This window comes from Vipera berus (assembly GCF_964194415.1).
Source record: "Vipera berus genome assembly, chromosome: 5".
Classification (NCBI taxonomy): domain Eukaryota; kingdom Metazoa; phylum Chordata; class Lepidosauria; order Squamata; family Viperidae; genus Vipera; species Vipera berus.
In genome coordinates this window covers 49,958,558-49,976,743 of record NC_138207.1, presented here as the reverse complement: position 1 = coordinate 49,976,743, position 18,186 = coordinate 49,958,558, and the positions used below count along the sequence as shown (strand labels likewise).

The window sequence follows — 18,186 nt, the reverse complement described above, 5'->3', positions numbered from 1 at the left end:
TTGTCAGGAAATCGCAGAGCTGAGATCTTTATTGAGAAATTAAAAAAAAATATCCTAAAATAAATCAACAACAAACTTATATTATGTTCAATAAAACTGTATAGGCTTGTCTGTCAAGTAAGAGGAGTCTAGCTTAACTTGAGAAAGTCATTACCTTCAGCATGTTGGATGAACCTAGAGACCTAGGATACAATAATGTATGAACCTATCAATAACTCATGCTAAGCAAATGATTTAATTAAGTTTGTGGACCAGGCCTTAATAATAACTAAACTCCCCTCTTGCTAATCTCTCTATGTTTTGTTTATATGGACTTCTGTTTTCATAACCAAATTGACAGTAATTGTTTTCTAAATATTCAAGATACATGGGGAGAATAGCAAGGAAAATAGAAATTAAAAGTAAGAGTATGATATAATCAGCACAATATTTTTTTTAAAAAATAAATAGAATGTAGACTTTGTTAACAGGCTTGAGGGATAAACTCATAAACTCCACCCTATACATCTCAAAGCACAAGATTAGCAATGGAGATTAATGGGAACTAACCTAGGGCAACCATTCATTAAGCTTTCAATGAAGTATCATCATTTTTGCATAATAATTGTTAGCTTTGTTAAAACCGTCGCCTAACAAGCGGTGGGAATAGCGAATAAGATACTGGTTGCACATTCAGCTGCTGTTTCTCTTTCAAATGCCAGATGTTAATTAAAGCTCTTAATAGGGACTTTCTGGAATAAAAAATGGCTTCTCTTCAGATCTGCAGTTCTAGGCCATTAAGCCTAACTTAAGCGTATGTAAGAGTACACTATCTAGAGTGTGTATAGTAATTTATATAAAGGATGAATAATCCTTCTGATAAAAACATGTGTATTATATATGCCATATTATAAATATTTGAATACAATTAAATAGTAAAACTTTATGGGTATATAGTTTATGTTTTGTATATTCTTAATTCTTTTGTAACTAAAACTTCTTCATTTGTAATGATAGCCTAAAGATGATATTCAACCTTATGTCCACCCTACTGTCCATTGCTGGACTCCAGATTCTGAGCTGTATCTGGGCTGTGAAGAAGGATATTTCTTGAAAATAGGTGCAGACACATACAGGGCTGTTCTTCTCACTCAAATACTTTCTCCAGATGCTATTGGTGAGAAACATCTTTTTTCTGATTCATTGGGATTCAGGCAAAAGAGGGAAGGATGCTATTTCTCTTTATAGTCCTCAAATAATTATTTTTGGGGGAACAGTTAATCCTAATGAAATTGTGCCATGCACTAAAAAACTAGAGTTGTAAAAAATGAGAATTCTACCTAAAAAACACACGTCACAATCATAACTGATTTGCTGAATATTTTTTAAAAAAGAAATGACTATTCAAAAACATTAGAAAGATTAATTCCCTACCATTGCCTTTCTGATGAATTGAAATTGTCTGTTTCACTGGAAGGAGTAGTTAAACTGCATCCTCTGAAATGCAACTGATTCATGTTGCCAATTCAATACTGTAGTAGTACTACTTCATTGCCACAAAAATGCATTAGGTTTCTTAATGAGAAAAACTGTGAACTTATCAGTAGCTTTGAAATATGAAAACTTAAAATGTTCATAGTAAATATTATTAAATTTCCAAAGAATTTACTGTACTATATAACCTTTAGATTAATTATGTTGCATTATTATTATTGAATTTATCAGAAACATCTAAATCCAAGGACAACCTCTTAAGGAGAGTTAATTTTAAAAGTTGCTATTTCTATAATTAGGAATACAGGCTTCAGAAAAACTACAGGGTTCCCTTTCCATGTGGGGGGGTGGGGGTGGGGGAGAGAAAGAGAATAAAATATATAAATAGGCCATCAAAGCAACAATTAAAAGCCACTTCCAAAAGACATATTGTATTGCCCTGTTCACCGCCCTGAGTCCTTCGGGAGAAGGGCGGTATACAAATTAAATTATTAAATTATTAAATTAAATTAAACATATATTATGACTTAAAAAAAACCCCTAATAAGGATGTTAGACCCATTAATGCTACAGGAAATATATAACTGAAAAAATACCAAGTTACATTCAGACCAGGAATGGTAGACAAACCACATCTATGAGCAGGGTCCATAGAGCTCTAATTTAGATTTATACTATATGCATTAATTCACTTTATTAACATAAATAATGATAGTGTATTTTTTCCTGTTTTAATGGCAACTGGTTCTAATGTACTTCAATATGAGCTAAATAAGCTGCAACTGATATTTAGTTATTAGGTTTTTTTTAATCATTTCCTTTCCAGCGCAAAAACGGACAACGTTTCGATCACTGTCACACAGTTCTAGGAAAATGGAAGGTATTTATTTTTTAATACTAAATGACTTTACAGAAAACATTTGCCCGTGCACACACACACGCATACTGTACACACATACATACTCGATGTATATATTTAAAAAGCTCATGTTTTATTAATACTTTCTGTAGATGAGTCAAGGAAGGAATCTCAAAATGTGATCCTACTTGCTATGGCACTTCATAAGGATGGACTGTATGCAGCTGGAACTGTAAGTCCCTGTTCTGTTGAGCCCTACAACGTTTCACTGCTAAAATTAAATTAAATTAAATCTCAGCTACCAACATTTCAGAATGAAATGTTTTTTCATAACCCATCCCATAATTCTAGAGACAGTCAATAAAGAGAACAACAATGTTGTAAAAATTAAGAACTATTTTTCCTCTAATTGCTAATTAGGTACTGCTGAAGATACCAGATAATCATATTTATACTTTCAGGATTATATTCTTAATTACCACAAAATCTTATTATATATCCTCATGTCCTTTCAGTATGTGACGTGATACAGGCAATGTTTAGGAACAAGCGAACAAATAGCTGTAAATGAAGAGTCAATAATGACAACTTTGCTTTAAAAATATTTTTGGGAATACAAATGTTGAGTTAGTAACCGATGAATTCTGTGGATTATCTAAACATGCAAATTGATTAAATATACATTTTCAATACATATTTATCTGTCACCCCCTTCTACAAGTTTTAGGAACAATAAGTATGCAGAGATGTGCAGAAGATCTATTATTATTACAATATTTACCTAGCTTCTGTTATAATAGTAATAGTACTTAAATAATTTATAAATGCTTTAAGGTACAGATATCTTCACATGTATTATTTATATTATAACATGTCTGCAAAATAGTTATTATCACCAATAAGAGATTGAGACTAAGAATGATTGGCTTGTTAAGTTCTTAGAGGAGATCCTATTGAAGGAACCAGATTTATATTTCAGTTGTCAAAGGATAGAAGTTGGAAAGGCAGAAACCAGCTTTTCCCAGATCTGTTGTTCAGTTTAGTGCTGCACCAAGTATCTGTTAATCTGGAAAGACAGGAGGAAAAACCCCTCACTTCTCAAAAGTCTTTGAACTTATGCCATCAATCAACTTTATGTATATATTTTTTCTCCTTCTCTGTACTGAAGATTCTAGTTTAGTCAAACCATATTTGAGACATTTCTGGCAGGTCAAACCAGGTAATTGAGAGAAGTGTCAGAAGAAGAATTACTACTGAACCCCATGATTGAAGCTTGAGACTTACTTGATTACCATTTTACACTAGGTTACAGGTATTATTCACACATTGCAACAGGTGCTTTCTGTACATCAACTAGTTAACTCAGGCTTCATTGTTTTTTAGGAGCTAGGAACTAGCTAAAAGTTTATAATGAAAAAAGAAATTATCAGGATACTGAATTTTATACTGTGATCACATAAAAGCAGAAAATGAAGTTCTGTGTAAAAGGTAACCACATGTAGAAAGTTCCATAAATGAATGTGAGGTAAATTGTGATGTAATAACAATTTAATAATGTAATAAGCCACTAAAATAGGGAAAGGGCTTATTTTTATAACAAGGTTTATATCCAGTTTCTAGATGTTAAAATGAGAGACAAATGAAAATGAAGTAATAAGACTGTTTCCACAAAATGTGGCAGAGAGGTTTATTAATGCAAAGGAGCTAGTTTTCTGTACTTATATTTATCTAAATATATACTGCATATATTTGGATATACAATGAATTTCGATTTATACAAAATAGGTATAGGGTGAGGAATAAATTGTAATCGAATTTATAATTGTTGTGCAAAGCAAATAACAATTACTACTTTAAGAGATGTTTCCTGTATAAGTTACCCCTAAAATTATTTTCACCTATATACAATTTCTAATCTTGGGTGTTGGGAGTAACAATTTAAATCAAAAAATGAAGGAAGACTTTAAATCTCATAACTTTTGCCACAATTATAACCCAATTTCACATGTTCCTTTTCATCCATACACTCTAGAAAGTAAAAGAGAGCTGACAGATTCACTTAAGGATTTCCAGTGTCAGTATAGTTTGCTTTCAAATATTCTCTGATATTCATACAAAATAATTTTCAAACAACACAGTGCTGTAACTAGGGTTTTTTGAGGGGGAGGGATGGTTGGGAAAGTTGGTAGGAATCATGCTGTTTATGATGTATGTGTGCATTTTCCCCCTAGGATGGTTTTGTTCGCCTTTACAAAATCAAGGGCACAAGCTATCAAGCAGAAGATTGCTTCGAAATTGAAGAGCCAATAACAACTCTTTTCTTCTCCCCTGATTACATTTACCTACTAGTAGAAACAGAAAAGGTAGTTTGTACCAGGCAAACATCTTGTTATATGAGATTCCTAGTTAAATATGTATTTATTATATAATTTTTTCATGTATCAATATCAAGCATAACATAATTTAATGTGAATACAATAAAGAATACAAGCAATCACTTGTACTGTATTCTTTCAGTGAATGCAAGTGATTGCTGTCAAATGAGGGATTGATCTATTCAGTTCAGAAGCAAACTAGCCTAAGATCAGGCTGATTTGTTACTAGTGGGATGAAGGTCTAATAAAATTAAGGACTATAAGAATAACAATTCTAATTGAATTATTTTACTCTTAATGTTTTTGTTGTACCATTTATTTTCTTATACTATTACCTGGTAGTGAAAGGGCTTTTGTTTGTTTCAGATTAAACATTTCATAAGAAATCATTCTATGTGAGACAATATTAATGCTTAAAAAGTTGAAACCCCCTTCCAAATTTCCCAGTGAAACAACTGCGTGGGCATTCCAATTCTGACATCCAGTCAGGATTGGACTGGTTGGATGGGTGGATCTGTACTTTTCAATATTTTTAGACTATTCTGTTATATGAATATCTCCAGATTATTTTAAACATACAACAGATATATAAAAGTACATATTTAGACTTCACATTTGCATGATGCTCAAAAAAAATCAGACTAGGTTTGTCTCATAACACTTATTTTGATCATTTTGGATCCCTTTTGGAAGTGTTTTAAGCAATAGAATATTTTTCATTCTAGTGGATTTTAATGCAAAACATTAAAATTACCTAAAAAATGTAAACATTTGGGTGGAGATGATGACATTAAAAATGTAGTAGTGACAGTTTTCAGACAGGCATACGTAAGAAAATTAATATGATATATGCTTTCATCCTGAGTTCAGCCACAACTGGCAAAATGAGGTATGTATATTTTCTTAAAATAATTAAGAATATGTACTGAACACTTTCTCTGATCTTTCCATCATGGATCATTTTTAATTAATAGGGATCACTTTACATCTTTAATCCAAATTCAAATGAAGATGTTATTGCATTACTAGATGCAAGTAGGAGCCAGTTCTTTGCAGCTGATTTTATTGTTCCAGGCAACAAACACTGCTTGGTAAGAAAATTTCATTGTATTAAATGGCAGAAAAAAAAATCAGAATTTTTAGTATCATGTTGCAATATCATTTGATGAATACTCCCACCATGGCAGTTTCTAAATGAGGCTTGAAATAATATATCTGTATTAGTTGCTTATTTTTTTTTATTCCACTCATTTTCCCAAACTTTCTAATTTGCTCATTTGAATAAGGCAAGTGATGGTTAGCAAACAGATCAGTGGCTTGTTTCTTCAGCACACATGGATTATGAACAGATGCAAGCTAGTCTTGTTCAATTCAGCTGTTGCACAAGGAAAATAATATCTATAATATTGTATATTAAAATAGAATAGCAAAGGAGCTCCAAACTTATACAACCATCAGCTAGTATCAAGATAAAAGGAAAAAAATCCTTTAGAAAAATCTCACCCCAAGGAAGGAAAACAAACATGCAAAAATTCAAAAACTTGCTCAAGTGCATGCAGTGTGTGAGGAAACACACTACAAAGGTAGGAAAGGACAATATGACCCTTCTGAAGGAATGATTATGAGAAGTTAAATTATTTTTGCCCCTTAACCCTTTTTCAATCATTTTATATTTATTAAGTAAAAAACCCCAGTTTTCTTTGATTAATATTTTTGCTATCGCTTAAGTTTTATACTGAAATGAGGGTTAAAGTGAGAATTCAAAAGATGAGGTTTAATTAGTGATTAAGAAAGGTAAAAAATGAAAATCAGGAAAAAAGGTGTTTATAAGAAAAAAACATCCAAGCAATCCCCTTTTATTCTTTTTGCCCTTAAGACCTTGATAAGTGGCTGAAAAGTTTGGCCCTACTTTTACCAGAGGAAAAAATAGGTGAAGGATAGATATCAGCATGATGCAATAATTGAGGTGAACTTGGTGAATTTTACTTAATGGGAGTACTGTGAGGCAGATAACATAAAGTAGACTTATTATGGATATTAGTCAAATAGTTTTGTACAATGTAAATAAAATATACAAATTGCACAACACATGTGCCAAGTCACTCACCGACTTAATATTAAATTCTATAGTATAAAATAATCTGCTTCTATACTGTATATTGTATTTAAGATGTTGTATATCTGTTCTAAGTTTATTCTTTCTTTAATTATTTTGGTGGATTGCTTTCATTTGATACAAATGAATTAGGTGTGATGAGTGTGCTTGCTTTTATTATTTATTGTAAACAGCCCAAAGTTCCCCTATGGTAAGATGACTGGCCAATCAATTTTACAAAATAAAATAAATAAAAAATAAATATAATAAGAAAGGACTAGGAAATCTTTTCAAAATAAATTAATAAAATGTATACATAAATAATAGAAATATACTTTTGTTTCCTAATGTTCCCACATTTTTATTCCTCCTTACTTATAGTCTGTAGCAAAATCAGGAGAGATTCAAGTTTGGGAGCTGGATAATGGCGGTTTTATCAGCACACTGTGTTTACATACAGTGGTATGTACAAATGGAATTTGAGTTTTAATGTATTGGATCTGACTTACTATATGAATACTGCCATCGATACAATTAACCAAATGGAAAGCTAAAGTAAATATATACCAGTATTAAAATTAAATACTATTTTTCCTTTTTAAATATCTTAAATATTTTTTTAAAAATAATGTCTTATTCCTACAGAAAACAATTACATTGTTTCAACTGTTTAATTGTTCACATTAATAAATAGCAAATTGTTTTGAATTATATGTGCTAAGAATGTAAACTATGTACAGATTATTTTGTATGAAATGCTTTTTTGCACTATCAACCTTCCACAACAGTCCCAGTTTCTCATGTAGTTTCTTGGGAAAATTAATTGCTCACTCCTTCTTTAAACTAAGGTTGGTCTAATAAAAAATCATGAAAGAGAAAATAAAATACCTTTTCCCAAAGGATCCACATGAAAAAATTCATTATCATTTCTTCATTTCCAAGGTTACTGCAATGGCTTGTAGCCTCTCCTCTCACAGTGCTGCAGTAGGAACTCCAAAAGGCCGTGTCTTTTTCATAGATCTTACTAATGTTGAAACTCCTAGAGTAATTCACCGAATTCTCCTTTCTGAGAAAATGCCTGTGCAGTTTTTGCTGTAAGTATGTAAAATGGGCACAGCAAAGAAGATTGTCTGATACAGACCAAATGCAAGATTCTCAACATTTTCAGGAATATGGTACCTTTAAACTTTTGAAAGAGTTGTTGTGTTGCATCATGATAAAATTTTACTGTTGCAATATAGATCACATCTATCTACAAAATGGCTGCAGTTATAAATATGGCCAGTTATCACTCACCAATTGTACAAGAAAGAAATAATTGAAAGTTCAGAAATAGACAATTTACCTAAGGATGTGATTACAAAGCTGAGGTGGGGTTCCATAGAACAGTCAACTAGAGAATGCAAACTTCATCACCCCCTGATATCCCCCTTTTAATCTGTCTCTCATCCAGATGGTTACTGAGATAGAGAAAAGAATGTATATTGATACACAGAACTCCATTTACAAAGATGACTGGGGAAAAACCATATAAGCTCCCCTCTCCCTTATTTATTCGCCCCCATCAATTTTCTTCCTCTGATTCATTTGTCCTTATTCATTCTAATTCCACTCTCACTTTCTGATTTACCCCTTTCCTGATGTTCTTATGGTTCTTTTGGTTCTCCTTCATTCTCTTTTTTTCAGATGCTATAGATATTCCTTAAATTGGGAAGGGAAGCAATCATAAAGTACAATGTCACATAACCACATTGCTTACTGACAGGAATCCTAACAGTCTCGATTGCTGTTGTAACTGTCCCAGGATCGTGAGGGTTATTAAGCAGGAAGAGACTGTGGATGACTGTGTGGGTGCATAGAGGTAAAGGTCATTAAGCAGGAAGAGACGGGGGGTGACTGGGGGTGCATAGAAGTGATGGATCATAGAGGCTGTAGGTTAACAGATATTGCAAGTAGGTGCTAAAGAGTGCAAGCAGGCCAATGAGAGCAATACAGATGCCTGGACAGTTGCATGGAGCCCAGACAGGCTGGTAGGGTGATGGCTGGGTTGGCAGGAACCACATGTGAATCGGGGTGCTGCAGGTAGGCATGTGCTATGGAGTACAGGTGGGCAGAGGGATGCTGCAGAGTAAGAGATCACTGAGATCTCATACTCCATAGGAGGGCTCCTTGGGACAAAAAATAGGAGCAAATTAATGTAATGATTTGCAATCTTGCCTGTTGGCTTCCTCATTGGCTTTGCTTGTGGGAATCCAGAAGGGAAGGTTCAAGTGGCAATCACATGACCATAGAATGCTGCAACCATCAAAAGTGAGAGCTAGTTGCCAAGTACCCAAATCACAATCATATGACCACAGAACAGTTGTGACGGCTGGAACTTTGAGTACCACTCATTCAACCTCCTTGTAACTTTGACTGCCATTGAGAAAGACTACCTGTATTTGTCTAACATCTCTCTTTTTTTCTTCATTTTCTTATTTGCAATCTGATCAATACCCTTCCTTATTCTTTTTTTTTACTTCCTGGTGCCTTGTGAGCTCTATTTTTTTATCTGTTCATTTTCTGCCTTCAGCCCGTTATAATTCTATTTCCACTTGCATCCTAGCACTTTCATCCCCAATACAGAAGGAAAGCTAAATTTTCAATTGTCATTCTCAGTCTGCTATGTTGCTTTCCACATTCAGAAAAAAAGATAAAAAGGCAAAGCAAAGACTGAGCAGGAAAAAAAAACCCTTGCTTTTCTTCTGAGGGTCCAGTTCAAGAGACTCTGGCTGATTTCAATTTAAATTCAATCTTTTGGTCTGAGATTAGTTTTAGCATTTTCCCGGCTTGCAGTGCTGCTCTTACTGATCTAATATGTTTTACACTCTCTGTCTTAGAGTTTGGCTGATACATACAGGTTTTGCTCATGGTAAAAAAAAAAGGAATTAACAGGTAGTCCTTGACTTCTTGAGGATGGAATTACGGTTTTAAGTCATTAAGCAGGTCATCATGTGACTGACCCAATTTTATGACCCTTTTTGTTAAGAAAAAACTGCCAGTGTTAAGCAAACTGATTGTCCTTAGTGGGCATTTACCAGAGGTAAATGCCATTTTCTGCCAAAAATGTCATAAATTGTAATCATGTGACCATGAGACACACTAAACAGCTGTAAATTTGGGCTGCATGCTGATCACCCAAAATTTGGTCACATGGCTATGTAGGGGACGATCATCAGAATATCAAATCTTTTGACAGACCCTTTTTTGGGTCTGTCATAATTTAGACTAATCACTAAGAATTTGGTTGCTATAGGTAAGTACCTACTGTATAGCGAGTATTATAGTTGCAATTATTTCAGCAGCAGTAGCAGCAAAAACAAAGTATTTTTTTGTTATTTACAAATTAACCAATGTATTATTGCATAAGCTTTCATGAATCACAGTCCATGTTATCAATTATATTGAGGAGAAAAATAGAATAGTAATCTTTTTTCAATTAAAAAAATGCACACAATGCAGTTGGTCTATATTGTTTGATATTACATTAAGAAGTAGCAAGTGCTATGCTTGCTTTATTAAAAAAAATTCAGGGATATGTGTTGTTCAGTTTTTCTCTTATGTATCAGATCTATTAGAACCACACTTTCTAGCATATATATATATAGTAACTTCTTTCAAACAACTGATATGCCATAATCATGGTTACTAATCAATTGCCGTCTTCTTATTTGCTCTTTCCCCCCCCCCCTAAGGTATGAACAAACTGGTCAATTTCTCATAGCAGCTTCTACAGATGGAAGTGTTTTTATTTTAAATGCTCTCCCATCAGCAGCGTTTAAAGTACTGGGATATGTAGGTAATGTACAAAAATGGATGGATGTGTTATTTCTTCTGTATGTTAGATGTGGACAGTAATTTTTCATAGAATAAATGTTAGCTATCAAAATCCAAATATTTTATTTCAGAATGATCAATTTTCTTAAATCAACGAGAATATTATGTGAACTTCATAATATTTCTGTTTAAAACACTCTGTTGAGTCTGTAGGTTTTTGATAAAATCCTGAATGTTTGCTTTTTAAAAAAATATGGAGAAATTCTGTATTATAGTATGAATAGGTGCAATAGCATGAATAGGTGCAACAAAGAATATCCACTGTAAGCAAGAAAGTAGATTGTTATAAATGAGAAACATTTTAAAGGACAAGCTTATAATTTGATCATTTTTATCACTATACCAGGAAGAGAATTAGTGTTTTTATTTACATTCATTGGAAAGGAAAGGATTACAAGAGAGTAAGCAGATATACAATGGGAAATACACATTGAAAGGAATCTGCTAATACCAGCTCTTTGCCTAGCAGGTTGCTTAGGAGGCAAAGAAAAAAACTTTAGTGTGAAACTGACTACTGTCAATTTCAGGTGACAGTTATATCACATAGCTGAATCTGTTAATCTGTAATCAGCATTTTTTTAGAGACCTGCTCCCCTATGGGAAAAAAACAGCTCAGGCAGAAGGGGACCAAGAAAGAAATGGGTCAGACACAGGACAGTGCAAACTAACATGATTCCGTGAAGGTCATAAATGTGGGCATGGGTCACAAAGTTACTTTTTTGTTACCACTGTAATTGTGAATTATCATTATCTAATGCAGTCACTACCTGTATATTTATATAAACAATTTCTAAAATTGATATAATGCTTAGTAAAAGTGGATGCAGTGATTCAAGATTACAAAATATCTGTGATGCATTCCATATTACAGTTACTGTCCTGGCAACCTATCCCAAAAGCTAGTGAGAGGGTAGTCTTTGTGGGTAATATGGGCTGGGATGACTTTTCCCATATTATCTTGCTCTCATGATGGGATGCTGAAAAGTCAAAGGGTGAAGCCATACTGACAGTATTCAAGAACTATAAACTAGATTGGTGGCCCAGATGTTAGGCACATTATGTGTATTATTTTCTTGGAGATCAACAAGTTTTGGGCCTATGCATTGGCTAGATAGGACACTGCATAAGTCCCTTATTCACCATTTAGTGTTCAGTGATAAAATAAGACAGGATATAAATATCCAGTTTGGCTTTTCAGGGATTTCTAAACTATTGTAGGCCAAAAAAAGTGATAATTTACTTTGATGTTACATCTGGTTTGAATATTGTCTTCTCTTCACTGTAGTGTTGTCTGGTGAGATTGTGGACATAACTTCACAGTATAATGAGGAAAATGAGTTAATTGAAGTGATTGCACTTCTTACTCCAACGATGCTCAAAAGGGCAAGAGTGGAGATATTTATGCTTCCTCTAAATATTATTTCAGGTAAGAACCAATCTAGTGATGAGTTCTGTTATTTCAAAGTGCAGTCACCATTTTAAATGTATGCTAACTTCAAAGTGTGAGTAGATCCTTATGTCCTTAACATATGTTTATAATGTCATTGTTCTATATTTTTTAAATGCTAACTTAATTTTAATTTGTATATGTTTTATTTATCAATTATATTGTGTACCACCTAGAGCTCCTCTTTGAGGGAGATGGATGGTTTAAAAATATGAAATATAAACAAACAAGAAGACAGGCCAATAGGCCACAGAGTTGGAGGAAGGGAAGGAAAAACATCCAAAGAGGAGGGCTAGGTCTGGCTCCCCACTGCAAAATTCGCACTACCAGGCAAGGAGTAGAATGACTATGCAAGCAAGTAAAAGAACAAACAAGGGATTTCCCAGGCAAGGAGTAAGAAGAGAAGGGAAAGTAAACAGGAACAAGGCTGTCGTTCTGCTCAGCAAAGAAGAAAAGCAGGATTTTGACAGCTCTTAGTGGGGCAAATTTCCTAGACCAACTGATTGATTTAGCCTTAAAATTAGTATTGATTCCTGGTAAAAATGCCTGCAATTTTCTTGACAAGATTTTCAGAAGTGGTTTGCCATTACCTACTTCTTAGGGCTGAGAGAAAGTGACTGGCACAAAATCACCCAGCTAGCTTCATACCTAACACAAGAACAGAACTCATGATCTCTCAGTTTCTGTCTTGATGTCTTAACCACTATACCAAACTGGCTGTCTTCTTAGATTACCACCCTGGGTAATGATTTGAAATGTGTATCAGCCCAATAATAATATTTGATGAAATACTGATATTCTGGTAATAAAAACAGTATCAACTTCATTCCAAGGTGAAATGGCTCTATTTTGCAGCTGTGATTTGCAAGTCAATTTTGTTTGCCTGATTTTTTTTAAATTAATAAATGTGCATTTAATGGCATATTGGAATAATCTTTATGTATATCAATGTATGAAATGGTTTAAGTATTGTGCCCTTCCCCAAACTAATGAATGAGTCTTATGAAAACTTGATTTTGAGACTCTCAATATATACTGGTGGAATTTTTCTCATACTATTGCGGTCGTAAGGCCAATTACATCTGGTAATTTGTTTTCTTAACTAATATTCTCTAAGAGAAAAAATATTAACAGAAAAATATTTCTCCTCTTTATCTTTTTTAAATCTGCAGACAATGAAATCTGTATCACAGAAAGAGGGCTTTTGAAAGACAGTATCATTCAGAAACATATGTACGAATTGGAGTACCCACTACTTTCTCTGGTCAAGCGGAAGGATGAAGCAGTAATTGCCTATGCTAGCCAGGCTTCCTACATCTGTAAATATCATCTTACTGCAAAAGTATGTCCTACTTGTACAAGTAAACTTTAATTATGGGTCAAATTAAACAAGATGTAAATGTATGCAAGCATATTTATTTATTTATTTATTTATTTATTTATTTATTTGTTTGTTTTTATAAACCGCCCTTCTCCAGAGGGACTCGGGGCGGTGTACAGAATAGGGTAGGCATACAGAATGAACAATAGTGAAAAACAAACAATAGCAAAATACAAACTGGGACCCCAATTAGAGCTATCAGGCCAGGCCGGACTGCTGGAACAGGTAAGTTTTTAATTCGCGCCGGAAGGTGCGGAGGTCAGGGGCCATCCGGATTTCGGTTGGCAAGCTGTTCCAGAGGGCTGGCGCACCCACTGAGAATGCCCTCCCCCTGGGGGCCACCAGCCGACATTCCTTGAGCGGTGGCACCCTGAGGAGGCCCTCTCTGTGGGAGCGCACAGGACGGTGGGGTGCTGACATTGGCAGAAGGTGCTCCCGTAGGTAGTCCGGACCCATGCCATGTAGGGCTTTGTAAGTCATTGTTAGCACCTTGAACTTCACACGGAAGGCAACTGGAAGCCAGTGCAGCGCACGGAGGAGAGGTGTGATATGGGAGTATCGGGAGGCTCCCAAGAGTGTCCGTGCCGCTGCACTTTGCACCAGTTGAAGCTTCCGAGTGGATCTCAAGGGCAGCCCCAAGTAGAGAGCGTTACAGTAGTCTAGGCGAGAGGTCACAAGAGCATGGGTGACTGTACGTAAGGCATCCAGGTCCAGATAAGGCCGTAATTGGCAAACTAGTCGAACCCGGGAGAAGGCCCCCTTGGTCACAGCTCCTATGTGATCTTCCAGGGAGAGCTGCGAGTCAAGGAGGACACCCAGGTTGCGGGCCCTATCAACAGGGGGTAGTAACTTGTCCCCGATGTTAAGGGATGGGATGTTCTGAGTATCCTGGCTTGCCGGTATGTACAGCCATTCAGTCTTGTCCGGGTTCAGTTGAAGCCTGTTCCTCCCCATCCATTCCCGGACCGCTTTCAGGCAGCGGGACATCACGTCGAGGGCATCACTGATGTTGTTTGGAGTTGAGATGAAAAGCTGGGTGTCATCAGCATACTGATGGTACCCTACTCCAAAGCTGCGAATGATCTCGCCCAGCGGTTTCATGTAGATGTTGAACAGGAGAGGCGAGAGGACCGACCCCTGAGGGACTCCGCAAGCGAGAGGCCTCGGGGTCGACCTCTGTCCCCCTGCCAACACTGACTGCGAGCGACCCTGGAGGAAGGAGGAGAACCAACGCAGAACCGTGCCTCCCACTCCCAGTCCCCTGAGGCGTCGCAGCAAGATACCATGGTCGATGGTATCGAAAGCCGCCGAGAGGTCTAATAAGACTAGGACAGAGGAATGGCCCCTGTCCCGGGCTCTCCAGAGATCATTTATCAGAGCGACCAATGCCGTCTCCGTGCTGTAGCCCGGCCTGAAGCCCGATTGGTACGGGTCTAGATAAACCGCTTCATCCAGGATCTGAGGGAGTTGGTGCGCCACCACGCTTTCAACAACCTTCGCAAGGAAGCGAAGATTGGAGACTGGACGGAAGTTATTCAATGAGGATGGGTCCAAGGTGGGCTTCTTGAGGAGAGGTCTCACCACCGCCTCCTTCAAGGCGGTGGGGAAGTGACCCTCACTCAGAGAAGCGGAGATGACCGCCAGGAACCAGCCTCGTGTCCCCTCTCGAGCTGCATATGCCAGCCAGGAAGGGCACGGGTCCAGTAAGCATGTGGAGGAGCTCAACCTCCTCATAATCCTGTCCACTTCCTTCGGAGTCACAGGATCAAATTCCTCCCAGGTGACGTCGACAAGACTGTCCATGCCTTGTTCTTCCAACTCAGCCCAGTTGGAGTCCAGGCCGGTTCGGATCCGAGCAATTTTATCCAGCAGATATTGGCCGAATTCCTCGGCTCGACCCTGCAAGGGTTCCTCCCTCACCTCTTGGTTCAGTAGGGAGCGAGTCACCCTGAACAAGGCAGCCGGGCGATTATCTGCGGACGCGATGAGGGTGGAAAAGTAGTTGGATTTTGCCACCCTTATCGCAGCGAGATAAGACCTGGTGAGGATTCTTAATCGCAATCGGTCGGATTCGGATCGACTGGATCTCCAACGGCTCTCTAGGCCCCGTCTCCGACGCTTCATTTCCCGGAGCTCCGCGGTGAACCATGGGGCTCGCTGGGATCTGCGCCGGGTCAGAGGCCGCATGGGTGCAACTCGGTCCAGAGCTTCCGTGGCTGCCTTCTCCCAGGCTTCCACTAAGGCATCCGCCGAGCTGTGAGCAGGGAGTGCATGTGCGTCCCCAAGCGCTGCCTGGAACCTATCAGGGTCCATTAGGCGCCTAGGGCGGTACCATCTGGTTGGCACCGCGCACCCACGGCGGGGGGTGGCAAAGGGGAAGTCTAGCCGCACGAGGTGATGATCGGTCCATGACAGGGGCATAACAGTCGTGGCACCCCCACCGATATCATCGCGCCACCGTCCATTTTCTTAGAAATTGCACTTCTGGATCTTCACAGTCCAAACCAGAATTATAGAACAAATGGGAGAAAGTTTAAATCTATCTCCTGCTTCAATTTCCCAATAAAAGTTATTTCCCCACTCTGTATCCACAATAGGTGCTTCCTGTTAGGATGTAAAATAACATATTTAAAGGAAAGTAGTTTGGGGGAGCAATTAATTGGACATCACTGGATCCCAGGCATGCCTATGCATAAGTGGAGATGCTTTGATTGAATATAAAAGTTCAAAGAGATTAAAAATGATAACACACTTAATATGTCATCTAATTTGGCCCTTGGGCTGTTTATTGTCTGGAAAAAAATATTCAATATACTGTATTAAAACTCTTATTTTGCTCCAGATTGGATTTTTGGATTTTAAAATGCTCATATACAGATTATCTTTTAGTTCCAATTTTTCAACTTTGTCCTTTAGAAAAATGTTGATATCCTGGGAATGTTAGTTTTGTGCAGCGGAAGAGTACAGCAAGGAACTGCTGTGCTTGTAGAGGACATTTAAGAAGAAAACATTTCTTTGAATTATGAGGCAGCTTATCAGACAAATCAAACAAGTCCAGGATTACTGCCCCTGCTTTATGTAGCTCTGAACTGTATATAAAATAGAAGGCTCAATAGAGAGATAATAAAAACTGAAAGAAGTGCAAATGGGGTAAATACAAAAGTTGAATTAGTATCAGGAATGGGAGCATTGTATCAATGGACATTATTAGTGCATCAACAGAGCAGCTAACAGCACTCTATATAATGTTATAACCTGGTAGTTACTGGAGTCAATCCACTGTGTGTTTGGTTGGTTATATTGTACAGGTATTCCTCAAGTTATGACCACAATTGAGCCCAAAATTTATGTTGGTGAGAAATTTGTTGTGAGTTTTGCTCATTTTATGACTTTTCTTTCCACATTTTTAAGTGAATCACTGCAGTTGTTAAATTAGCAACACAGTTGTTAAGTGAATCCAGTTTCTCTATTAACTTTGCTTATCAGATGGTCACAAAAGGGGATCACATGACCCTGTTCACGGCAACTGTTATAAGTTTGAGTCAGTGGACAAGCATACAAAGTTTGATCATGTGACTGTGGGCATGCTACAACCAGGGCTTTTTTTGTCATAGAACGCCCAGAATGGAGTTCCGGCACCTTTTTTGGATGGAATCTTGTAGTGTAGGCAAGGCGGGTTATATGACGTGTGTGAGTTCTGGCACCTTTTTTTTTTCAAAAAAAGCACTGGCTACAACAGTCATAGATGTGAAAAATGGTCATAAGTCACTTTTTCAATGCCATTGTAACTCTGAATGGTCATTAAATGAACTATTGTAAGTCGAGGACTGTCTGTATTAGTTTTGTTAATTTGACAGGAGCTACCTTCAATATTCCTGTGACCCCATCAGCTATGTGGCATTGCTGTTTTGCTTTACAGGTGACATCAAAAGACCAACCAATATTGTCAGAGAAGAAGATACCAAGCAAACAGTTTGGACAAGCATTCCTGTGTTTGTCACCTCATGATAAATGGCTAGCTTCAGCTGCAGACAGTGGACTATTAATTATCCATAATGCTTCAACTCTGGTAATTGTCAGAATTTAGTTTTGATTTAATCTATGTTCCTCTGAGTCATCAAATGAATTTCTTTGGTGCTTAAAGTAAATATTTACATACAGTATTAAGTAAAACACTGATTTTACTTGTTCTGCTGTGACTGCAACATGCAACTGAGCTACTACAGAAATTGGAAATTAGCAGAAGGAATGAACAAGTGCCTTTCCCATTTGTTTCTGACCATATCCTAAGGCCATCTTTGGAGGACCTGAACTGCCTGCCCTCTTGTATTGAAGTGCAGCAAATGGATGCTTGAGAGCTCCCCAAATTTGAATGTCCTGCCTTTTCAGTACAAAGCAAAGACATTTTTATTCTCAAATGCCTTTTAATGTATTGATGCCGTTGCAGCATTTTTAACTTTGTTATTTTCATTGCTTATTTTGTATATTTTATGCAGTGCTTTAGTGTATGATCTTATCAGTTATTTAACCTGCAGTTTTAATTTTGGGGGTTTTAGAATCATTTCAAAGTTTTTTAATGGGAACTGGGGAAGGAAAGAAGGAAGGCTATGTTTCCTCATTAAAAAAGATTTAAGAGTTTCAAAGTTCCATCAATCACTAGCTTATCTGTATCTCAATAGT

General features: G+C 36.9%; 1 protein-coding gene across 1 annotated transcript in view; it reads left to right on the top strand.

Annotated features, from left to right (window-relative positions):
- The window catches only part of CFAP43 (cilia and flagella associated protein 43), a gene marked incomplete at both ends in the record, with an annotated part of 57,236 nt that overhangs the window by 9,872 nt on the left and 29,178 nt on the right, over positions 1-18,186 (top strand). The window contains 11 exon segments of the mRNA XM_081328564.1: positions 997-1,156; positions 2,300-2,353; positions 2,485-2,564; positions 4,564-4,695; positions 5,682-5,798; positions 7,184-7,264; positions 7,745-7,896; positions 10,537-10,640; positions 11,964-12,104; positions 13,298-13,467; positions 17,426-17,575. Of these exon segments, the coding sequence (XP_081184690.1) occupies positions 997-1,156; positions 2,300-2,353; positions 2,485-2,564; positions 4,564-4,695; positions 5,682-5,798; positions 7,184-7,264; positions 7,745-7,896; positions 10,537-10,640; positions 11,964-12,104; positions 13,298-13,467; positions 17,426-17,575 (1,341 nt within the window).